At 43.1% G+C, this 25999-nt stretch overlaps 1 protein-coding gene across 1 annotated transcript; it reads left to right on the top strand.

Annotated features, from left to right (window-relative positions):
* Positions 1-6940: 6940 nt before the first annotated feature.
* Positions 6941-25757, top strand: LOC110509885 (sodium/glucose cotransporter 1). Its single transcript, XM_021591066.2, has 14 exons — positions 6941-7213; positions 11036-11107; positions 11641-11745; positions 12018-12077; positions 12178-12282; positions 12444-12549; positions 14717-14797; positions 14998-15209; positions 20737-20980; positions 21429-21579; positions 21720-21888; positions 22150-22365; positions 22506-22611; positions 24260-25757. Exons 1-14 carry the CDS (start codon positions 7082-7084, stop codon positions 24472-24474), a joined length of 1974 nt encoding a protein of 657 aa, XP_021446741.1. The 5' UTR covers positions 6941-7081; the 3' UTR covers positions 24475-25757.
* The last annotated feature ends 242 nt before the right edge of the window (positions 25758-25999 follow it).

Below are 25999 nucleotides of genomic sequence, written 5' to 3'. Positions count from 1 at the left end.
CAGGGTTTATAGTGTAACAGCTCAAGTAAAGTAATATGCCCTACCGTTCAAATGTTTGGGGTCACTTGTTTTTGAAAGAAAAGCATTTTTTTTTTGTCCATTAAAATAATATCAAATTGATTGGAAATACAGTGAAGACAATGTTGTAAATGACTATTGTAGCTGGAAATGGCTGATATTTAATGGAATATCTACATAGGTGTATAGAGGCCCATTGTCAGCAACCATCACTCCTGTGTTCCAATGGCATGTTGTGTTAGCTAATCCAAGTTGATCATTAGAAAACCCTTTTGCAATTATGTTAGCACAGCTGAAAACTGTTGTCCTGATTAAAGAAGCAGTAAAACTGGCCTTCTTTACACTAGTTGAGTATCTGGAGCACCAGCATTTGTGGGTTTGAGTACAGGCTCAAAATGGCCAGAAACAATGAACCTTCTTCTGAAACTCGTCAAGTCTATTCTTGTTCTGAGAAATGAATGCAATTCTACGAAACTAATGATTTTGTACAACGCTGTGTACTACTCCCTTCACAGAACAGCGTAAACTATCTCTAAACAGAATAGAAAGAGGAGTGGGAGGCCCCGGTACACAACTGAGCAAGAGGTCAAGTACGTTAGTGTCTAGTTTGAGAAACAGACGCCTCACAAGTTCTCAACTGGCAGCTTCATTAAATAGTACCCGCAAAACACCAGTCTCCAAGTCAACAGAGAAGAGGCGACTCCGGGAAGCTGGCCTTCTAGGAGATAGTTCAGGCTTTGAAATAGCTGAGATAAAAGCACAGTGTCGGGATTGAAGGATCAGGCGATACCAAGATAGGAGAAATACAAGGATATTGTGAGATCATACTGTGATATTACAAATGTTATATATTGTAGACACTGATGCAACTTTGTGAACAAGATTGTTTGTAGCTGTGATTGAGATGTGACAGATAATTGTTTATGAAAGAGAAATACATATATTTTTTTGATAACAGCACCTCACACACACTCAAGTCTTCACCAGCAACCTGATGAGGAATGACGGAAATACATATAATTCTATGGATAGCAGCACCTCATCACACACAGTCAAGGAGGAATGACGGAAGGACAGAGTAATAATTAACCCACTATCTGTGTGTGTGTTTACTCTGTGGGTGAGGTAGCGTTGTGGAGAAAGTACCTTTTTGGTTGACTGAACTTAGAATTAGTTAACTTGTTGAAATAAACCATCATATTGACAGAGGTCATGGACTAGGCTTGCAGTCAAACATACTATACTATAGCGATGTCCATTAACATACATCTAATGCTATTGTTATTATACTGAACAAAAATATCAACGAAACATGCAACAATTTCAAAGATTTTACTGAGTTACAATTCATAAACTCAGCAAAAAAAGAAACTGTCAACTGCGTTTATTTTCAGCAAACTTAACGTGTAAATATTTGTATGAACTTAAGATTCAACAACTGAGACATAAACTGAACAAGTTCCACAGACATGTGACTAACAGAAATTGAATAATGTGTCCCTGAACAAAGGGGGGGTCAAAATCAAAAGTAAGTCAGTATCTGGTGTGGCCACCAGCTGTGTTAAGTACTGCAGTGCATCTCCTCCTCATGGACTGCACCAGATTAGCCAGTTCTTTCTGTGAGATGTTACCCAATCTTCCACCAAGGCACCTGCAAGTTCCCGGACATTTCTGGGAGGGAATGGCCCTAGCCCTCACCCTCCAATCCAACAGGTCCCAGACGTGCTCAATGGGATTGAGATCCGGGCTCTTCGCTGGCCATGGCAGAACACTGACATTCCTGTCTTGCAGGAAATCACTCACAGAATGAGCAGTATGGCTGGTGGCATTGTCATGCTGGAGGGTCATGTCAGGATGAGCCTACAGGAAGGGTAGCACATGAGGGAGGAGGATTTATTCCCTGTAACGCACAGCGTTGAGATTGCCTGCAATGACAACAAGCTCAGTTAGATGATGCTGTGACACACCGGCCCAGACCATGACGGACCCTCCACCTCCAAATCGATCCCTCTCCAGAGTACAGGCCTCAGTGTAACGCTCATTCCTTCAACGATAAATGCGAATCAGACCATCACCCCTCGTGAGACAAAACCGCGACTCGTCAGTGAAGAGCACCTTTTGCCAGTCCTGTCATGTCCAGCGACGGTGGGTTTGTGCCCATAGGAGACGTTGTTGCCGGTGATGTCTGGTGAGGACCTGCCTTACAACAGGCCTACAAGCCCTCAGTCCAGCCTCTCTCAGCTTATTGCGTAAAGTCTGAGCACTGATGGAGGGATTGTGTGTTCCTGGTCAAAATGGCGCCGGAGGAAAGATTTTTTCTTCAACAAGCAAGACGCACAGGACATTCTCCAAACACCCGACAGGGCCAACATCCCCTTTATTTGCAAGAGGAAGTGACGCAGGTACAGAGGACAAAGAGCCGGATGCCTGGTCAGGACCCGGAAAGGCGCCAACGTGTAATCATTGGACAATAAACTAGACGAGGTACGGTCACGAATATCCTACCAATGGGACATCAAAAACTGTAATATCCTATGTTTCACGGAATCTTTGCTGAATGACGACATGGGTATATTTTCGTGGCTGTTTATTTACCACCACAGACAGATGCTGGCACTAAGACCGCACTCAGTTAGCTGTATAAGGAAATAAGCAAACAGGAAACCACTCACCCAGAGGTGGCGCTCCTATTGGCCGGGAAACTTAAATCAGTTCTACCAAATTTCCATCAACATGTTAAATGTGCAACCAGAGGGAAAAAAATTCTAGATCACCTGTGCTCCACACACAGAGACGCGTACAAAGCTCTCCCTCGCCGTCCATTTGGTAAATCCAACCACAACTCTATCCTCCTGATTCCTGCTAACAAGCAAAAATTAAAGCAGGAAGCACCAGTGACTTGGTCTATCAAAAAGTGGTCAGATGAAGCAGATGCTAAACTACAGGACTGTTTTGCTATCACAGACTGGAACATGTTCCGGGATTCTTCCGATTGCATTGAGGAGTACACCACATCAGTCACTGGCTTTATCAATAAGTGCATCGAGGACGTCGTCCCCACAGTGACTGTACGTATATACCCCAACCAGAAGCCATGGATTACAGGCAACATTCGCACTGAGCTAAAGGGTAGAGCTGCCGCTTTCAAGGTGCAAGACAATTACCCGGAAGCTTACAAGAAATCCAGCTAAGCCCTGCGACGAACCATCCAACAGGCAAAGCATCAATACAGAGCTAAGATTTAATCATACTACACCGGCTCTGATGCTCGTCTTATGTGGCAGGGCTTGCAAACTATTACAGTCTACAAAGGGAAGCACAGCTGCAAGCTGCCCAGTGACACGAGCCTCCCAGACGAGCTAAATCACTTCTATGCTCGCTTCGAGGCAAGCAACACTGAGGCATGCATGAGAGCATCAGCTGTTTCAGACGACTGTGTGATCACGCTCTCCATAGCCGACGTCAGAACTTTTAACAGGGCAACATACACAAGGTTGCGGGGCCAGACGGATTACCAGGACTTATGCTCTGGGCATGTGTTGACCAACTGGCAAGTGTCTTCACTGACATTTTCAACATGTCCATGATTGAGTCTGTAATACCAACATGTTTCAAGCAGACCACCATAGTCCCTGTAACCAAGAACACAAAGACAACCTGCCTAAATGACTACAGACCCGTAGCACTCACATCCATAGCCATGAAGTGCTTTGAAAGGTTGGTAATGGCTCACATCAATACCATTATCCCAGAAACCCTAGACCCACTTCAATTTGCATACCGCCCCAACAGATCCACAGATGTTGAAATCTCTATTGCACTCCACACTGCCCTTTCCCACCTGGACAAAAGGAACACTTATGTGAGAATGCTTTTCATTGACTACAGCTCAGCGTTCAACACCATAGTACCCTCAAAGCTCATCACTAAGCTAAGGATCCTGGGACTAAACACCTCCCTCTGCAACTGGATCGTGGACTTCCTGATGGGCTGCCCCCAGGTGGTGAGGGTAGGTAGCAACACATCTGCCATGCTGATCCTCAACACTGGAGCTCCACAGGGGTGCGTGCTCAGTCCCCTCCTGTACTCCCTGTTCACCCACGACTGCATGGCCAGGCACGACTCCAACACCATCATTAAGTTTGCAGATGACACAACAGTGGTAGGCCTGATCACCGACAATGACGAGACAGCCTACCGGGAGGAAGTCAGAGACCTGGCCGGGTGGTGCCAGAATAACAACCTATCCCTCAACGTAACCAAGACTAAGGAGATGATTGTGGACTACAGGAAAAGGAGGACCGAGCACGCCCCTATTCTCATCGACGGGGCTGTGGTGGAGCAAGTTGAGAGCTTCAAGTGCGTTGGTGTCCACATCAACAACAAACTTGAATGGTCCAAACACACCAAGACAGTCGTGAAGAGGGTACGACAAAGCCTATCCCCCCTCAGGAAACTAAAAAGATTTGGCATGGGTCCTGAGATCCTCAAAAGGTTCTACAGCTGCAACATAGAGAGCATCCTGACTGGTTGCATCACTGCCTGGTACGGCAATTCCTCGGCCTCTGACCGCAAGGCACAACAGAGTGTATTGCGTACGGCCCAGTACATCACTGGGGCTAAGCTGCCTGCCATCCAGGACCTCTCCACCAGGCGGTGTCAGAGGAAAGCCCTAAAAATTGTCAAAGACCCCAGCCACCCTAGTCATAGACTGTTCTCTCTACTACCGCATGGCAATCAGTACCGGAGTGCCAAGCCTAGGACAAAAAGGCTTCTCAACAGTTTTTACCCTCAAGCCATAAGACTCCTGAACAGGTAATCAAATGGCTACCCGGACTATTTGCATTGTGTGCCACCCCCAACCCCTCTTTTACACTGCTGCTACTCTCTGTTTATCATATATGCATAGTCACTTTAACTATACATTCATGCACATACTACCTCAATTGGGCTGACCAACCAGTGCTCCCGCACTTTGGCTAACCGGGCTATCTGCATTTTGTCCCACCCACCACCCGCCAACCCCTCTTTTACGCTACTGCTACTCTCTGTTCATCATATATGCATAGTCACTTTAACCATATCTACATGTACATACTACCTCAATCAGCCTGACTAACCAGTGTCTGTATGTAGCCTAGCTACTTTTATAGCCTCGCTACTGTATATAGCCTGTCTTTTTCACAGTTGTTTTATTTCTTTACTTACCCATTGTTCACCTAATACCTTTTTTTGCACTATTGGTTAGAGCCTGTAAGTAAGCATTTCACTGTAAGGTCTACACCGGTTGTATTCGGCGCAGGTGACAAATATACTTTGATTTGATTTGATTTAACTCGGGCAGTTGTTGTTGCCATCCTGTACCTGTTCCGTAGGTGTGATGTTCGGATGTACCGATCCTGTGCAGGTGTTGTTACACGTGGTCTGCCACCTCGAGGACGATCAGCTGTCCGTCCTGTCTCCCTGTAGCACTGTCTTAGGTCTCACAGTACAGACATTGCAATTTATTGCCCTGGCCACATCTGCAGGCCTCATGCCTCCTTGCGGCATGCCTAAGGCACATTCACATAGATGAGCAGGGACCCTGGGCATCTTTCTTTTGGGGGTTTTCAGAGTCAGTAGAAAGGCCTCTTTGCCTCTTTGCCTACCGTCTGTAAGCTGTTAGTGTCTTAACGACCGTTCCACTGGTGCATGTTCATTAATTGTTTATGGTTCATTGAACAAGCATGGGATGGAGATCTGTGGATTTTGGGATTTTTACGAATTACCTTTGAAAGACAGGGTCCTGAAAAAGGGACGTACATTTTTTTGCTGAGTTTGTAAGGAAAATCAGTCAATTTAAATGAATAAAGTAGGCCCTAATCTATGGATTTCACATGATAGGGCCACCAACTGGAGAGCTAGGCCAAGCAGAATTAGTTTTTCCCTACGAAAGGGCTTTATTACACACAGAAATACTCCTTAGTTTCATCAGCTGTCCAAGAGGCTGGTCTCAGACCATCCCGCAGATAAAAAATAGCCGATGTGGATGTCCTGGGCTGACGTGGTTACACGTGGTCTGCGGTTGTGAGGCCACTTGGACGTACTGCCATTCAAATATCTGGCAAATGTTCTGGTGGACATTCCTGCAGTCAGCATGCCAATTGTACTCTCCCTCAAAACTTGAGAAATCTGTGGCATTGTGTTGTGTGACAAAACTGCACATTTTAGAGTGGCCTTTTATTGTCCCCAGCACAAGGTGCACTTGTGAAATGATGCTGTTTAATCCATTTCTTGATATGCCACACCTGTCAGGTGGATGGATTGTCTTGGCAAAGGAGAAATACTCACTAACATGGATGTCAACAAATTTGTGCACAAAATTTCATCAAAATAGTCTCTTTGTGCTTATGGAACATTTCTGGGATCTTTTATTTCAGCCCATGAAACATTGGGATCAACACTTTACATATGGCGTTTTTATTTTGGTTCACTATATTATTATTACTACTACTATAGTTTCCTATTGAACATATCCTACTAAAACAAATAAATCCTTCATAATTGTTTTTCTATCAGAAACCCACCATATGCTCTTTCTCCCAGTAGTCCTCAATTCACCTGCTGCCACAGCACTGTCATAGTTTACTTATCTACCAAGAGAATGATCAAACAGCCCTTTCCATTACGACTAGGGTTAGTGTAATTCTGATAGTGGAGTGATATGCTTCCTAAATTGTTTCTTTCCTCCAAGTATTTCCTGTTCAGTTGATCATTAGTTACCCTTTGTTTGCCATTAAACACATTCTTTGATTTCTGACACGTTTGTGAACAATTCAAACATTTATTAATTTACTGCAATGCACACACGCATTGGCAGGCAAGCTGACACACCTTTTCATGGACTCTAACACAATCTTAACCAGCAACACACACACACACACGCACGCACGCACGCACACACACACACACACAAACACTTATACCTACCTTTGGGGTCAGTGGTACAGAAGCAACAGTAAAGGACAGAATCTTCATCAACACACCTGTCCTCTGGTCACCTCTGCAGCTCGGAGCAGACAAAATGACAAAGGATTATTCTGGGTTCCCCTTAGTTAGGAATGTGTTTAACAATGGCACGGTGGCACTCAACAACCCGGCCGATATCTCCGTCATTGTGATCTACTTTTTGGTTGTCTTGGCAGTCGGAGTATGGGTGAGTTTCTTAGTCTTTCCATTGACCAGTCTGCAAACTCTTAAACAAATCTGTGTCTATGAATAGTTAAGCTCTCAGCAATGATAAAGAGATGCATGGCATGGTTGTCGTCCAATCTGAAGAAAAATTGGTTGTTTTCTCTATTCTGAATACGTTAAAGTCCAAGAAACCTTATTAAAAACCAGTGGAAGCATCTGGATAGTGTTTCCTTCTGAATGATAATATGACAAAGTCTTTAGATGTACAAAAGTAAAATATGAATTATAATATTCTACACTTTCGTTACGAAGTTATTTTATTTTATAATGATCCACATTAGCAGACACCAATGGCAACAGCTAGTCTTACCGGGGTCCGACACATAACGAAAAAGACATCACAGACAAAAGGCTTGACAATTTACATACATTATTGAAACCTTCGCCCATAATAAAGCCTTAGTGCACTGTGATAAACTCTGTCCAATGGCTTCAATACAGTGGTACAGTAGCTGCATTCATAAAGACAACATCGCTATAGTCTATAACCGGTATGAATAACCAACAATTATTTGTTTTCACATGTAGTGTGTGTATCCATCAGTTACACATACTGTACATGTCAGTACATATACACACAACAAATAATATATACACACAACATTCACGGTCGTCTGTTGTCAGATGGCCTCCACATTTTTTTCATCACTAGTAGGTTCTTGGCTGGACTGGTGCAGTACACTTGTTTCTGCAGATATTGACCCAATTGGGCTATTGTGCCAGGAACATTATGCCAACGTTCTCCTCAAGTGTAAGCAAGGAAGGGCATGTCTGTTGTCAAGTATGAATGTCGAGAAGCCTACACTCACTTACACTCTTACAAAAAAGGAGCTATCTAGAACCTAAAACACTTCTTCAGCCATCCTCATAGGAGAACCCTTTCCACAGAGGGTTCTACATGGAACCCAAAAGGGTTTTACGTGGAACCAAAAAGGGTTTACCTGGAGCCAAAAAGGCTTCTCCTATAGGGACAGCCGAAGAACGCTTTAGGAACCTTTTTTTCTAAGAGTAACAAGTGTACTGACCTTTCAGTGAAGAACCTTGATTTCAATTTATGCCCTCCTGCCAAATGGATAATATTGACAAATGTTTAAGTCACCAAGAATGTTAGAATTAAATTGCTGAGCAATACAGTTGCATTTGTTATATTGTTTCAGCTATGTGTGGAGAGTAGATGTGCACACATACACACAGTACCAACTACTAGGGCTGTCAAACGATTAACACATTTAATCGAGTTAAACGCAGCATTTGCTAGGATTAATCACGATTGATCACAAATTCAGAATTTGCTCAATTTGAGCTGTAATTTAAGATTATTTTATACAAAAAAACATTGCAAGAATACTGACGTCTTGATCTTGTCCAAAGTACCAGTTATTAAAATCAGGTAAATTGATAATACACACTTTCTTTAACTTCAATAGCAGTTTGTTTTGAATTGGCATTGTTGTTTTTAGCTGTAGGACTATATACACTACCATTCAAAAGTTTGGGGTCATTAAAATAACATCAAATTGATCAGAAATACAGTGTAGACATTGTTAATGTTGTAAATTACTATTGTAGCTGGAAACTGAAGATTGTTAATGGAATATCTACATAGGCGTACAGAGGCCCTTTATCAGCAACCCTCACTCCTGTGTTCCAAACGCACGTTGTGTTAGCTAATCCAAGTTTATCATTTTAAAAGGCTAATTGATCGTTTAAAAATACTTTTGCAATTATGTTAGCACAGCTGAAAACTGTTGTGCTAATTAAAGAAGCAGTAAAAATGTCCTTCCTTAGACTAGTTGAGTATCTGGAGCATCAGCATTTGTGTGTTTGATTACAGTCTCAAAATGGCCAGAAACAAAGAACTGTCTTTTGAAACTTGTCAGTCTATTCTTGTTCTGAGAAATGAAGGCTATTCATTTCCAAAAATCTCGTACAACGCTGTGTACTACTCCCTTCACAGAACAGCGCAAGCCGTTTCCAACCAGAATAGAAAGAGGAGTGGGAGGCCCCGGTTTACAACTGAGCAAGAGGACAAGTACATTAGAGTGTCTAGTTTGAGAAACAGACGCCTCACAAGTTCTCAACTGGCAGCTTCATTAAATAGTACCCGCAAAACACCCGTCTCAACATCAAAGGTGAAGAAGCAACTCCGGGGTGCCTGCCTTCTAGGAAGAGTTCCTCTGTCCAGTGTCTGTGTTCTTTTGACAATCTTAATCTTTTCTTTTTATTGGCCAGTCTGAGATATGGCTTTTTCTTTGCAACTCTAGAAGGCCAGATTCCCGGAGTCGCCTCTTCTCTGTTGACTGGTGTTTTGCGGGTACTATTTAATGAAACTGCCATTTGAGGACTTGTGAGACGTCTTTAACTAGACACTCTAATGTACTTGTCCTCTTGCTCAGTTGTGCACCGGGGCCTCCCACTCCTCTTTTTATTCTGGTTCAGCTGTGCTAACATAATTCTGGTTCAGATATGCTAACATAATTGCAAAATAGTTTTCTAATGATCAATTAGCCTTTTACATTTTTTTTAACTTGGATTATCTAACACAATGTGACATTGGAACATAGGGGTGCTGATAATGGGCCTCTGTACGCCTATGTAGATATTCCAGAAACAATCTTCAGGTTCCAGCTACAATAGTAATTTACAACATTAACCATGTCTACACTGTATTTCTGATCAATTTGATGTGATTTTCTTTCAAAAGAAGGACATTTCCAAGTGACCCAAAACTTTAACAGTAGTGTATTATGTATTTTGGATGTTTGCAGTGTATTTGGAACACTTCCAGACAATGTGATTAATTAAAATGCCCACAAACTTCCCTGGTCTCTGTGGTTGAATCTGTGTTTGTAATTCACTCCTCGACTAAGGGACATTACAGATACATGTATGTGTGGGGTACAGAGATTGTATCTGTGGTGTACAGAGTAGTCATTCCAAAATCATGTTAAACACTATTATTGCACACAGAGTGAGTCCATGCAACTTATTATGTGAGTTGTTAAGAAATGTTGCACTCCTGAACTTATTTAGGCTTGCCATAATGAAGTGGTTGAATATTTATTGACTGAAGATATTTCAGCATTACATTTCTATTAATTAGTAAACATTTCTAAAAACATAATTCATAAACATCTAAATTTAATCCATTTTAAATTCAGGCTGTAACAATTATTTTGGGGAAAAGTCAAGGGGTGAGAATACTTTCAAGGGGTGTGAATGCTTAATGGTTAGCATTGGTAATGGTGAGACATTAGCATGCTTTGGGTACATTATCTTTGTGCCTCTAACGTTCTCACTTATTATTTACGATTATCTGTAATCATGGTAGCATCCACATCAATGTAGAAGTGGTCACAAACATATTATATTATTTGTTTACAATAGAAGTGATGTAGTCATTGCGTGCTAGGAAAATGGGACCAAATACTAAACGTTTGACTACTTTACTACACTAATTTGTCCAAATACATGACACCTTCAAATGGAGGGACTCAATACATACTGTGCTTTCATTTCTAAACGGTAGAACAGATATGTATGAAAATAGCCTCAAATAAAAAGTTATATTCTGAACTGTCCCCTCATATGAAACATTTCATCTCAAATCCAAAATGCTGTAGTATAGAGCCAAATTAAGTGTTTTAGCTTCATTGTCCAAATAAATAGAGGGGGGGAGGGGGGGTGTACCTCTCCAGTTATATATAACTGGAGAGGTTATTGATCCCTGGCACATGGATATAGCATCTCAAAACAACTCAATGATCCCGTCTAACCTTTGCAGGCTATGGTGAGCACAAACCGAGCCACAGTAGGGGGATTCTTCCTGGCAGGAAGAAGCATGGTGTGGTGGCCTGTGAGTAAAAGTCTTCTCTCAGGACAGTTTATTACATATTATCTCAATAATACATTATGACATTCGAATGCATCCGTCTCTCTCTACTTTGCTGGCCACTGTTTGTGACCCTGGCCCATATTTGGAAAGACACACCCTGTTCTCCTGAACTATCCCAATACTTGCCTGTATTGGAAATGTCCAGCTCATATTTAAATCTGAAAAAATATGTTATAAGGCATTGTGTTTTATCTTGTTGCATTGGAGGTCCACAAATACCATACCTTTCATTTTAGACTGATCGGTTCCCAACCACCCAATAATTTTACCATGACACATAGTGCCTAACTTAATTTCCTTCTATGGAACTATGGACTTGGCAACCCTTATCCCTGTTATCCTACATGGCATGACCTTTGCTGTTGTAAATGTTCCTTTATGAATGAAGTGCTCCTCAATGACCTTCCATATCCAAATACTGTGAAATAATATAACTACTTTCTGTATAAATTGATAATGAACATTCCTCTGTCCTTCTTCTATCCCCTTTCCAGATTGGGGCATCTCTCTTTGCCAGCAACATTGGCAGTGGGCATTTTGTCGGCATTGCAGGGACTGCGGCTGCAGCTGGAATTGCCATTGGTGGATTTGAATGGAATGTGAGTGAATACCATGATAACCTCTTATGCAAACATCATCATAAAGTCTGACATCTGATATTATCACTCATCTCCATCTTTATTGCACTTTAATTGTATAAAAGGTGATAAATAAATGATCTATACATTCTGGGGCCGATACGCCTATAGGTTATTGTGTCAATCGATACTTGAGCACAGCAGTGGATAAAAGCAGTAGCACGTCTAGTAAAAAGGTTAATCTGTCATTTCATGAATTCCCCATCTGAGCCCTTAGAATATGTGTTTTTCAGGCCCTTGTGGTGGTGATCCTTCTTGGATGGCTCTTTGTGCCCATTTACATCAAAGCTGGGGTGAGGACAACCTTTTGTGTTATTAGAGGTGAATTACCATTTTACCAAGCCATTTCAAGTGCTATTCTAACGTGTAATCACGTATACTGGATGTGTTTAGGTCGTGACCATGCCAGAGTACTTGAAGAAGAGGTTCGGAGGGCAGCGCATCCGCATCTATCTCTCAGTGCTCTCACTCTTCCTCTATGTCTTCACTAAGATCTCAGTAAGTTCCTCATATCTCTGTTCATTGTATATCACTGATGTTCAGTCCATAAAAAATGACTAGGCATGTACAATACCCCCATTTAGTCCATATAAACCCTTCCGTTGTCCCATTGATAAAAACTCTCTCCTCTTTCTTTTCATTCTCTCTCTCTCTGTCAGGCGGATATGTTCTCTGGAGCCATCTTTATTAACCAGGCTCTGGGGCTGAATATCTACCTAGCTGTGGTTCTCCTACTAAGTATCACTGCTCTATACACAGTCACAGGTATACAGTACTTATGTATATGCTCCACTTAGTGGTGGCTAGTGGCACTTTAAATGGGGAGGATGTGCTCATAGTAGCTGGAGTGGTACTCCCTCACCAGCCTCCTTTGTCACTTACTGTATATGCTATATAACTGCATATATAACAGCAATATATAACTAATTCACTGAGAGGAGCCCTAGATCAACTGTGTCCCTGTAAACCAATATGGAGCTCTTACCTGTAACGCTAACTGACCATGGCGTCCTATATGGCTGTATTTGAGTCTTTATAACAAGCCATGTCTGATGACACATATGCCCTCCTCCAAGGCTGTTTATCTCCTGTGCATCATGGGTAATTAGCCATACTCCCTGACATAACTTTTTGTTCAACACTGTAATGATGCATTAATTCCTGGAGTTCACTGGCAGGCCATCCCAGACTGTCTCTGTATAGCAGGGTTTCCCAAACTCGGTCCTGGGGCCTCCCATGGGTGTATGATTTGGTTTTTGCCCTAGCACGACACAGCTGATTCAAATAACCAACTCACCGCCTCCTGAGTGGAGCAGCGGTCTAAGGCACTTCATCGCGATCTTGCGGCATCACTACAGCCTGAGGTTTGATCCCATCAGCTGTGACCGGGAGTCCTATAGGGCGGGGCACAATTGGCCCAGTGTCGTCCGGGTTAGGGGAGGGTTTGGCCGGGGGGGGGGGGCTTTTCTTGGCTCATCGCGCTCTAGTGACTCTTTTTAAAAATGATTTTAGCCCTTTTTCCCCCCAATTTCGTGGTATCCAATTGGAAGTAGTTACAGTCTTGTCTCATCGCTGCAACTCCAGTACGGACTCGGAAGAGGCGAAGGTCGAAAGCCATGCGTCCTCTGAAACACAACCCAACCAAGCCGCACTGCTTCTTGACACAATTCACATCCAACCCGGAAGCTAGCCACACCAATGTGTCGGAGGAAACACCGTACACCTGGCGACCTGGTCAGCGTGCACTGTGCCTGGCCTGACACAGGAGTCGCTAGTGCGCGATGAGACAAGGATATCCCTGCCGGCCAAACGCTCCCCAACCAGGACAAATCTGGGCCAATTGTGCGCCGCCCCATGGGCCTCCCGGTCGCAGCCGGCTGCGACAGAGCCTGGGCTCTGCGATGCAGTGCCTTAGACCACTGCGCCACCTGGGTGGCCTTCTAGCGACTCCTTGTGGTGGGCCGGTGCCTGCAAGCTGACTTGGTCGTCAGTTGAACGGTGTTTCCTCCAACACATTGGAGTGGGTGCTAAGAAGTGCGGCTTGGCGGGGCATGTTTCAGAGGATGCATGACTCGACCTTTGCCTCTCCCGAGCCCGTTGGGAAGTTGCAGCGATGAGATAAGATCGCAATTGGATGTCACGAAATTGGGGAGAAAAATTGGGGGTAAAATAAATCAATAAATAACCAACTCATCATCAAGCTTTGCTTATTTGAATCAGCTGTATAGTGCTCGGGCAAAAACCAAAACGAGAACTGAGAGGGGGTCTGGGAAGTTTGGGAAACCCTGCTCTATAGGATTGGGTTTAGTAAACCCAATCCTATAAATAGAGTGACTCACAACATCAAGTACTGTGATGCACACGTGACAAAGCAATCGTTTCGCACTAGAGTCAACAGCAAATGATGTGTGTACTATTATTCATTTTTAAGGGCCTCACTTTCAGTCTGCAAGGCAGCCCTAGCAAATGTATCTACTCTGTTATCATTGTGCTCATATGAATATCCTACTGTATATTCATGTACAGCACTACTGAGGGGGAGTTATTACATTTTAGTCATCTAGAAAATTGCTCTGGATAAGAGCGTTAGTGTTAAGTGCCTTACCCAAGGGCCCATCGACCGATTTTTCACCTAGTCAGTTCAGAGATTTGAACCAGCAAACTTTTGGTTACTGGCCCAACACTCTTAACTGCTAGGCTACCTGCCACCCATTGATTCTTTATGATAGATAAACATCAAACGAGCAACTGGACCATTAAAATTACGATCCCTTTTGACCATGGGCAATCATTACAGTTAAAAATAAAATATCACATTTATAGTGTAAACGAGTACTACAGGAGCTTTCCACAGCTTAGTCATGTACAACCCTATATGAATAATGATTGGAATTGTATTGTGCTGTATCTCACTAAGTGTACTGTACCGCAGGTGGACTGGCTGCAGTGATCTACACAGACACTTTGCAGACAATCATCATGGTCGTGGGATCTTTCATCCTCATGGGTTATGGTAATGTCTCTTTATGCTTCTATGTCCCTCATGCTGCCCGGTCCCTCTTTTCCAGTTCCAATAACGCCATCTCTCTTCCTCATTGTCATCCCCCTGCTAATTATCTGGCCTCTCTCATTCCTCTTTCTACTTTTAGTTCATTGCTACTGCTAGTCCATCTGTGATCCCAGTTTCTAACCCTCTCCTGTTTGTCTCCTCAGCCTTCGATCAGGTGGGAGGTTATGAGAACTTCCAGGAGCGCTACATGATGGCCATGCCTACTCGGACTGGGGTCAACATCAGTAAGAGATGCTACACCCCTAGGCCTGACTCCTTCCACATCTTCAGGGACGCGGTGACAGGGGACCTGCCTTGGCCAGGCCTGGTGTTTGGTCTCACTGTCCAGGCCACCTGGTATTGGTGCACTGATCAGGTAGCCTACTGCTCTGTAGGGAATTAATAAGTCTAACACCCTCTCTCCCTCCTTCATTCACAGGACAAGCACACACTCACGTTATGTATACACACACTATCTACCCCACACACTAATTTGTGCATCATTATCATGGCCACTCTTTCCAAACAGCTCTAAGCTTGTCTTAACTTCAGTGACTACCTTATGAGGAGAGGAACACTTTTAGTTAGACACAAATGCGCTCCCACAGACTAAGATAAGATTAAAAGCCAGGCACACAGGTGACTATGAACAAAGAACAGGATGTTGATTCACTCAACCACTCACAAATGAGCACTCACTCACACACAGTAAATACACGAGTTGAAACAGCCTATTACATCAGCAGAACTCAAAGCTTCTCTTTTTTATTTTTTATTTTATTAAAACATACAATCTACCTGCAGTAAAGCTGCTCAACATTTACATAACATTCAGTCATCTAACACAGGTATTCCCAAACTGGGGTACGCGCAATGCTGTCGGGGGTACGCCAAATAAAAATGTGATTAACATACACACATATATACACATATATGTATATATGTGTATGTTATTATTATTTGGCGTACCCCCGACAGCATCGCGCGTACCCCATGCGCATACATACATACATACATACATACATACACAGTGCCTTGCGAAAGTATTCGGCCCCCTTGAACTTTGCGACCTTTTGCCACATTTCAGGCTTCAAACATAAAGATATAAAACTGTATTTTTTTGTGAAGAATCAACAACAAGTGGGACACAATCATGAAGTGGAACAACATTTATTGAATATTTCAAACTTTTTTAACAAATCAAAAACTGAAAAATTGGGCGTGCAAAATTATTCAGCCCCTTTACTTTCAGTGCAGCAAACTCTCTCCAGAAGTTCAGTGAGGATCTCTGAATGATCCAATGTTGACCTAAATGACTAATGATGATAAATACAATCCACCTGTGTGTAATCAAGTCTCCGTATAAATGCACCTGCACTGTGATAGTCTCAGAGGTCCGTTAAAAGCGCAGAGAGCATCATGAAGAACAAGGAACACACCAGGCAGGTCCGAGATACTGTTGTGAAGAAGTTTAAAGCCGGATTTGGATACAAAAAGATTTCCCAAGCTTTAAACATCCCAAGGAGCACTGTGCAAGCGATAATATTGAAATGGAAGGAGTATCAGACCACTGCAAATCTACCAAGACCTGGCCGTCCCTCTAAACTTTCAGCTCATACAAGGAGAAGACTGATCAGAGATGCAGCCAAGAGGCCCATGATCACTCTGGATGAACTGCAGAGATCTACAGCTGAGGTGGGAGACTCTGTCCATAGGACAACAATCAGTCGTATATTGCACAAATCTGGTCTTTATGGAAGAGTGGCAAGAAGAAAGCCATTTCTTAAAGATATCCATGAAAAGTGTCGTTTAAAGTTTGCCACAAGCCACCTGGGAGACACACCAAACATGTGGAAGAAGGTGCTCTGGTCAGATGAAACCAAAATTGAACTTTTTGGCAACAATGCAAAACGTTATGTTTGGCGTAAAAGCAACACAGCTGAACACACCATCCCCACTGTCAAACATGGTGGTGGCAGCATCATGGTTTGGGCCTGCTTTTCTTCAGCAGGGACAGGGAAGATGGTTAAAATTGATGGGAAGATGGATGGAGCCAAATACTGGACAATTCTGGATGAAAACCTGATGGAGTCTGCAAAAGACCTGAGACTGGGACGGAGATTTGTCTTCCAACAAGACAATGATCCAAAACATAAAGCAAAATCTACAATGGAATGGTTCAAAAATAGAATGGCCAAGTCAAAGTCCAGACCTGAATCCAATCGAGAATCTGTGGAAAGAACTGAAAACTGCTGTTCACAAATGCTCTCCATCCAACCTCACTGAGCTTGAGCTGTTTTAGCAAGGAGGAATGGGAAAAAATGTCAGTCTCTCGATGTGCAAAACTGATAGAGACATACCCCAAGCGACTTATAGCTGTAATCGCAGCAAAAGGTGGCGCTACAAAGTATTAACTTAAGGGGGCTGAATAATTTTGCACGCCCAATTTTTCTGTTTTTGATTTGTTAAAAAAGTTTGAAATATCCAATAAATGTTGTTCCACTTCATGATTGTGTCCCACTTGTTGTTGATTCTTCACAAAAAAATACAGTTTTATATCTTTATGTTTGAAGCCTGAAATGTGGCAAAAAGTCGCAAAGTTCAAGGGGGCCGAATACTTTCGCAAGGCACTGTATATATATTTATATATATATATATATACATACACACACGTCTTTTTTTTCTTCACTTTTTCAAACAGTCCATTTCTATTTTCCAATGGGGCTATACATTTGGGTGAGGTTTTTTCTCTCGCCTAAGTAGACTCGTTTCACTGCCAAAAATAAAATTAAACAATCTAGTGTTCAGCGAAATAACAACAAAATGTCAAATACAGGTAGCCGAGTCAAATAATTAATATCCAATCACATTAACCGTTACTCTCTCGCGGGAAACCTTCACTCTTGCGCAGACATTTAGAAATGAAACATGACCATTTGAAAGGAGTTTTTTGAGCAAGAATAAAGATGTGTTTCGAGTAGTAAGACGTGTATAAAAGCAACAGATACCATTAATAAGAAGGGTCTAGAAGCATTTTATATGGTGAGCTACCGAGTGGCTAGGACAGGCAAGCCCCATACTATTGTGGAGGACTTAGTTCTTCCTGCTGTCGCGGATATGGCTGGGACAATGCTGGGGGAAAAGGCCCCCAAAAATATACAGACAATGTTTTCATCAAACAACACTGTTTCACAATGCATCAGTGACATGGCAGAAGATTTAACAATTACTGCTTTGCATACAAGCCAGTGAATTCTATGCATTTCAGCTGGATAAGTCAACAGACTTGGCGGGCCTGGCACAGATCCTGGTATATGTTCATCACGTTTATGCGGGGTCAATTAAGGAAGACATCTTCTTCTGCAAACCACTGGGAAAAGCTTTGTGACATCAAATGGACTTTGGTGGTCAAGATGTGTTGGTGTCTGTACTGATGGTGCAAAAGCCATGACAGGGAGACAAAGTGGAGTGGTAACACGCGTGCAAGCAGTTGCTCCCGACGCCACTTGGGTACACTGCAGCATCCACCGAGAGGCTCTTGCTGCCAAGGAGATGCCTGTCAGCTTGAAAGACGTTTTGGACACTACAGTGAAAAGCAAGACCCCTGAACTCTCGGGTATTTTCTGCATTATGCAATGATATGGGCAGTGACCATGTAACTCTTTTGCAACATACAGAAGTGCGTTGGTTATCAAGGGGCAAAGTTTTTTGTTAATTGAGAGACGAGCTTAAAGTTTTCTTTACAGACCATCATTTTCACTTGTCTGACAGCTTGCATGATGATGAGTTTCTCACACGACTGGCCTATCTGAGTGATGTTTTTTCTCACCTAGGATTACAGGGACTCTCCACAACTATATTCAATGTGAGGGACAAAATTGAGGCTATGATTAAGAAGTTTGAGCTCTTCTCTGTCTGCATTAACAAGGACAACACACAGATCTTTCCATCATTGTATGATTCTTTGTGTGCAAATGAACTCAAGCTTACGGACAATGTCAAATGTGAAATAGCGAAGAACCTGAGAGCTGGGTGCGCAATTACTCAGTTACTTTCCCGAAACGGACAACACAAACAACTAGATTCGTCATCCCTTTCAATGTCCTGCCTCCAGTCCACTTTCTGATATCTGAACAAGAGAGCCTCATCGAAATTGCAAGAATTGGTTCTGTGAAAATTGAATTTAAATCAGAAGCCACTGCCAGATTTCTGGATAGGGCTGCGCTCAGAGTTTCTTGCCTTGGCAAATCACTCTGTTAAGACACTGATGCCCTTTGCAACCACGTACCTATGTAAGAGTGGATTCTCGGCCCTCACTAGCATGGAAACTAAATACAGGCACAGACTGTGTGGGGAAAATGATTTAAGACAGACTCTCTCCAATACAACCCAACATTGCAGTTATGTGCATCCTTTTAAGCACACCCTTCTCATTTACCTGTGGTGAGTTATTCACAGTTTTTGATTTACAAATAAGGTTTTAATACGTAAGATGGTTAAAATTATTGATTATTATTATATTATTTGTGCTCTAGTCCTATAAGAGTTCTTTGTCACTTCCCACGAGCCGGGTTGTGACAAAAACTCACACTCATTCTTATGTTTAATAAATGTATTGTATAGTGTGTATGTGGCAGGCTTACAATGATGGCAAAAAACAACATTTGAGAGTGCGCTGACCCTGGTGCTAGAGGGGGTACACAGCTGGAGGTTGAATTATTGAAAGGGTACGGGACTATAAAAAGTTGGGGAACCACTGATCTAACAGACTCCCATCCATAGCGACCCACAGAGGCAACCAGGGTCATCGTCCTGCCCAAGTCAAAACAGGGACCCAAACCAGCGACCTAAAGGCCACCGGCCCAAGCTCCCAACCGCCAGGCCACCAACATCCCTCCAGTTTCCAGAGAGGTGCCCATCAACCATCCGAGAGACCGTCCTTGTCAATCAAACATATTTTGTTTTGTTTATTTTTACTTTTATCTTTGACCTTCATTCTATCCCCTGCCCAGCAACTCCACTCCCACTTGTCCCAAGTTCCAAATCCCAACCCTCAGCTTTCCTCAGCCCATCCCACCTATCTTTCAAATCTTATCTTAGTTTCTGTTTGTCTAATTCCTATCTGATTCCCCCACTTGGCTGAGGCTCACATGCATTCTACTGTGCTCAGCAATTTGGGTCATGTTTGGAAAGGAAAACATTTAATTTGATGAATATTTCAACTAGAAAAGATGCATAGTGGGCCTCTCGAGTGGCGCAGTGGTCTAAGGCACTTCACTGCAGTAGTAGAAGCGTTATTACAGACCAGAGTTCAATCCCAGGCTGTGTCGCAGCCGGCCGTGACTGGGAGACCCATGAGGCAGCGCACAATTGGCCCAGTGTTGTCTGGTCTAGGGAGGGTTTGGTCGGCCGGGATGTCCTTGTCCATTAGGCTCTTGCAACTTTAGTGGCAGGCTGGGCGCATGCACTCTGACTTTGGTCGGCAGTTGTATGATGTTTCCTCTGACACATTGGTGCAGCTGGCTTCTGGGTTAAGTGAGCAGTGCGGCTTGGCATGGCCGTGTTTTGGAGGACGCATGGCTCTTGACCTTTGTCTCTCCTGAGTCCATACGGGAGTTGCAGCGAAGGGACAAGACTAACTACCAATTGTGGAGAAAAAGGGGTAAAAAGTACAATAAAGAAGTTGCATAGTGCATACACATTTGTGCCTGTCAGTAGATCTGTGTTTGTATGGAAGTAAACCCGTTTTTTCCCTCTCTTGATATGGATTCTTGGCATATTCAAGCAATACAGCGGCACCATACTTACAGAGTTCTGTATGCTTTGACCATGAAAACTGAGCCTTGAAGATTCAATCCATCACCTCTAGTCACTGGAGGCCTTTTTTCTCTCCTGTCCTCTAGGTGATTGTCCAGCGCTGTCTATCTGCCAAAAGTCTGTCTCATGTCAAGGCTGGATGCATTCTGTGTGGCTACCTGAAGCTGTTGCCCATGTTCGTCATGGTCTTCCCTGGCATGATCAGCCGAATCCTCTACCCAGATGAGGTGGCGTGTGTGGACCCAGATGAGTGCCAGACGTACTGTGGTGCCAGCGTGGGCTGCACCAACATCGCCTATCCCAAACTAGTGGTAGACCTCATGCCAAATGGTGGATAACAGAAGACGCATGTACAGATGTAGAATCTTGATTTGAGTCAGTTTGCTACAGCAGGAAAAAAATGCTGCAGCAACAGGAAAATGTGAATTATTATGTAGGTTATAATTGGACATTTTTGTATGTGTTGATACATTTTTCAAAAGTCGAAATTACAAACTTCTGAAGCCTTTTTAAACCGCAAATACACTACAAATTTATAATATCCTATGTCTGTAGTAATAATGACAGTCCTGGCACCACTACCAACACCAATACTACTGCTACAAATAGTGTACTATTGTACTAAATACAGTACTAGTCCTTATACCAGGACAGTTGTTTGTCTCTTATTCTTTATCTTTTCTCTTTTCCACACCTATCCACCTTCCCTCCCATCCTGTTCTCCTTCTCATTACCTCCTCCCTGCTCTCTCTTCTTGTCCTCCCCCTCTCACCTGCAGGTCTGCGAGGCCTGATGCTGTCGGTGATGATGGCGTCTCTGATGAGCTCCCTGACCTCCATCTTCAACAGTGCCAGCACCCTGTTCACCATGGACATCTACACCAAGATACGCAGCTCTGCCTCCGAGAAGGAACTCATGATCGCTGGGAGGTACAGTAACACACATCTCTGCGTGCTCAAGTTCTTTGGAGTTAAATTGCTTTAATGCATACGGCACTGTGCTAGTGTTTGTGTATGTTCGTATTTTAGATAGATGGGTAAGATTGATTGTATTATCGTTGTCTGTAAAGGGTATTTATCCTGGTTCTGATCGGGGTGAGTATAGCGTGGATCCCTGTGGTCCAGTCTGCTCAGAGCGGCCAGCTCTTTGACTACATCCAGTCCATCACCAGCTACCTGACCCCGCCCATCGCAGCCACCTTCATGCTCGCCATCTTCTGTAAGCGTGTCAACGAGCCGGTGAGTCTCCATCTAAACCAAACTCCCTGTGATATAAACTAGTTTACTTTAGCTACTTGTTGTTTGAACTGGTTAATTTAACCTGTGGTCTAATGTAGTGTAGTTTATCTGTACTCTGCCAGTTTTGCTCAAAGATCCCTGGTTACCACGTTCACCATTTACTGTCTTGTTCCTGATAAAGTTTTTTTGTGCAATAGGAAGTGAACCATGAGAAAGTGTTGAGTAACAGACTTCTCTTCACTCTCCTTTCCCCCCCTTCAGGGTGTGTTCTATGGGCTTATGATAGGCCTGGCCATTGGCCTATCCAGGATGATCGCTGAGTTTGCCTATGGGACGGGCAGCTGTGTGGCCCCTACTAACTGTCCTGAGATCATCTGTGGAGTCCACTACCTCTACTTCTCCATCATTCTGTTTTGCATTTCGTGCTTGGTGATACTCACCATCTCCCTCATGACCAAACCCATTGAAGACAAACATGTAAGTTACAAATACCAAACTGATTTTGTTATTCTTCCATCCGTGAATGCTAATTGTATAAAAACTCAGTCATTCTGCTATTTCTAAATTAACTTCTCCCCATTTGTTTGTCCCATGCCTCTACTTCCCTCCAACTCCAGTTGTACCGGTTGTGCTGGAAGCTGAGGAACCACACAGAGGAGAGGTTGGATCTGGAGATAGATGATTGGACAGAAAACCAAGAATCAGACTATATGGATATTGAAGGTAAGAGAGGTCTCTCTCCCATCTTCATCTGTTATTCCGTGACATGCAGTGCCTTCGGAAAGAATTCAGACCCCTTGACTTTTTCCACATTTTGTTACGTTACATCCTTATTCTAAAATGAATTTTAAAAAATCCTCAGCAATCTACACACAATACCCCATAATGACAAAGCGAAAAAAGGTTTTTAGATTGTTTTCAAATGTATTAAAAATTAAAAACAGAAATACCTGATTGGCATAAGTATTCAGACCCTTTGCTATGAGACTCAAAAAATTGAGCTCAGGTGCATCCTGTTTCCATTGATCATTCTTGAGATGTTTCTACAACTTCGATTGAAGTCCACCTGTGGTAAATTCAATTGATAGGACATGATTTTGAAAGGCACACACCTGTATAAGATCCCACAGTTGACAGTGCATGTCAGAGCAAAAACCAAGAAATGAGGTCAAAGGAATTGTCTGTTGAGACAGGATTGTGATGAGGCACAGATCTGGGGAAGGGTACGAAGAAATTTCTGCAGCATTGAATGTCCCCGTCATTCTTAAATGGAAGAAGTTTAGAACCACCAAGACTCTTCCTAGAGCTGGCCGCCCGGCCAATCTGAGCAATTGGGGGAAAAGGGCCTTGGTCAGGGAGGTGACCAAGAACCCGATGGTCACTCTGACAGAGGTCTAGAGTTCCCATGTGGAGATGGGAGAACCTTCCAGAAGGTCAACCATCTCTGCAGCACTCCACCAATCAGGCCTTTATGGTATAATGGCCAGAAGGAAGCCACTCCTCAGTAAAAGGCACATGACAGCCCACTTGGAGTTGGCCAAAAGGCATCTAAAGACTCTCAGACCATGAGAAACAAGATTCTCTGGTCTGATGAAACCGAGATTAAACTCTGTGGCCTGAATGCAAAGCGTCATGTCTGGGGGAAACCAGGCACCATCCCTACAGTGAAGCATGGTCGTGGCAGCATCATGCTGTGGGGATGTTTTTCAGTGGCAGGGACAGGGAGACTAGTCAAGATTGAGGCAAAGATGAACAGAGCAAAGTACATAGCGATCCTTGATGAAAACCTGCTCCAGAGCACTCAGGACCTCAGACTGGGGTGAAGGTTCACCCTAAGTACACAGCCAAGACAATGCAGGAGTGGCTTCAGGACAAGTCTGAGTGGCCCAGCCAGAGCCCGGATTTGAACCTGATCAAACATCTCTAGAGAGACCTGAAAATAGCTGTGCAGTGGTGCTCTCCATCCAACCTGACTGCTTAAGAGGATCTGCAAGGAGAATGGGAGAAACTTCCCAAATACAGGTGTGCCAAGCTTGTCGCTCCATACCCAAGAAGACTTGCTGTAATTGCTGCCAAAGGTTCTTCAACAAAGTCCTGAGTAAATGGTCTGAATACTTATGTAAATGTGATTTAAGTTTTATATTTGTAATAAATTTGCAAAAATGTCTAATAACCTGTTTTGCGTTGTCATTATGGGGTATTGTGCGTAGACAATTTAATCAATTTAAGAATAAGTCTGTAACATAACAAAATGTGGAATATGTCAAAGAGTCTGAAGACTCTCCAAAGGCACTGTACATAGAAATGTTTTTATCACATCTACACACACGCACACATCCCTACTCATCCCTGTGTTTGTGTGTCTGTGCAGATCCCACAGAGGAGCCAGGCTGTTGTAAGAAGGCAGTGTTGAACTTCTGTGGTTTGGAAAAGTCGAATGCTCCCGCGCTGAGTGCTGAGGAGCAGGCTGAGCTGCAGAGGAAACTCACAGACACATCAGAGAAACCCCTGTGGAGGAATGTGGTCAATGCCAATGGCATTATCCTCCTGTGTGTCTGTGTCTTCTTCCACGGTTTCTACGGTTAAACATCTCCTCATCCTGGACCTCCACTGCCCTAGAGTCTGGACTGTCTAACCATAAACTTGAGTAGTCTCGTCTTTCAACCCTGAAATCCCCCCCAGACTCACAGGCCCACGATGCACTGTACATGGCAACTTCTCTTACACACCCTCCCTCTATCCATCATCTGGGGGCCTGAACTGTTTTATCCAAAACCCCTGTAACGTGGTCAATGCTACGACCGCCTTGGCTTCAAGATACCCTGCTCCATACCTGTATGACTGTCCTAGACCCTATCTGGGAGTCACAAAACTCCTTTGTTAGGTGTTCTTTGCTTTGTGGACTTTTACATGTTGTGTATGTATGATGAATGTGTAATGATGATAGTAATGAGGATGATGATGTTGAATAGGACTTAGTGTCCAATGGTATCCAATGTTTCTTTCTGCCCTTCATGAAGTTACTGTAGTTTGGTATATTGCAACCACTAGGTGGAGCTGCAGTATGAATAAACTTAAGATTGAACAGTATCATTACCAAGGTAACACTGTACGGCCAGTGGATTTAATGGCAATGAGACATAAAATGTAATGTAATCAAGCCTGGTTTTTGTGACGTTCTATCAAAGACAACATTTTTTTGCCATATTTTTTTTTTTTTCTAGCTGTCATTTCGTTTTGCTACGTGCTAATGAATGATATCTCAAGGATGGAAGGAGCAGGGAATCTTCTAATTATTACTGGAGTAATAATTCACTCAACACACACGCACGCACGCACACACACACACGACCCCCTGCTTGTCACAACACTAAGTGCACCTGAAGGACCAACAATGTAAAAGGCCACGGCCAAGGTTGGTTTACACTCTGTTAGTGTAAGTATACCTGTTGCAAGAAGTATACCCTAACCCTAGACTGGTATTAGAGTTGTTCCATGTAATTTCAGCAAACCATGACACCCACCATCTCTGTTTCTAACTAAAGAAATTGTTAATTTAGTTAGAAACAGATAAAAGCATTCCTGCAACTTTAAGTTGTTGAAAACGATTTGAACTCTAAAATTAAGTCTTGATTGCACAAAAATTGGCCATTTTAATTTATAGAATTCATATAATATTAAATAAATACAGTACCCAACATCTGATTTATACCAAACCTCTTCCTAACAATGATACAGACGCGAATAATCCAAATAAATGGTCAAAACCCAACCAGAGACACCCCAAACCCCACATCAAGCCAACCCCAACGGCCAGTGGGGTTCTACTAAGCTAATACAATGGAAGTCGGAAGTTTACATACACTTAGGTTGGAGTCATAAAAAAATCACTTTTCAACCACTCCACAAATTTCTTGTTAAGATAGGGGGCAGCATTTTCATGTTCGGATGAAAAGCGTGCCCAGAGTAAACTACCTGCTACTCAAGCCCAGAAGCTAATATATGCATATTATTAGTAGTATTGGATAGAAAACACTCTGAAGTTTCTAAAACTGTTTGAATTATGTATGTGAGTATAATAGAACTCACATGGTAGGCGAAAACCTGAGAA

This window comes from Oncorhynchus mykiss, chromosome Y, assembly GCF_013265735.2.
Source record: "Oncorhynchus mykiss isolate Arlee chromosome Y, USDA_OmykA_1.1, whole genome shotgun sequence".
Classification (NCBI taxonomy): Eukaryota; Metazoa; Chordata; class Actinopteri; order Salmoniformes; family Salmonidae; genus Oncorhynchus; species Oncorhynchus mykiss.
Note: the sequence above shows the minus strand (reverse complement) of the source record. Positions and strands in the feature narration are given on the sequence as shown.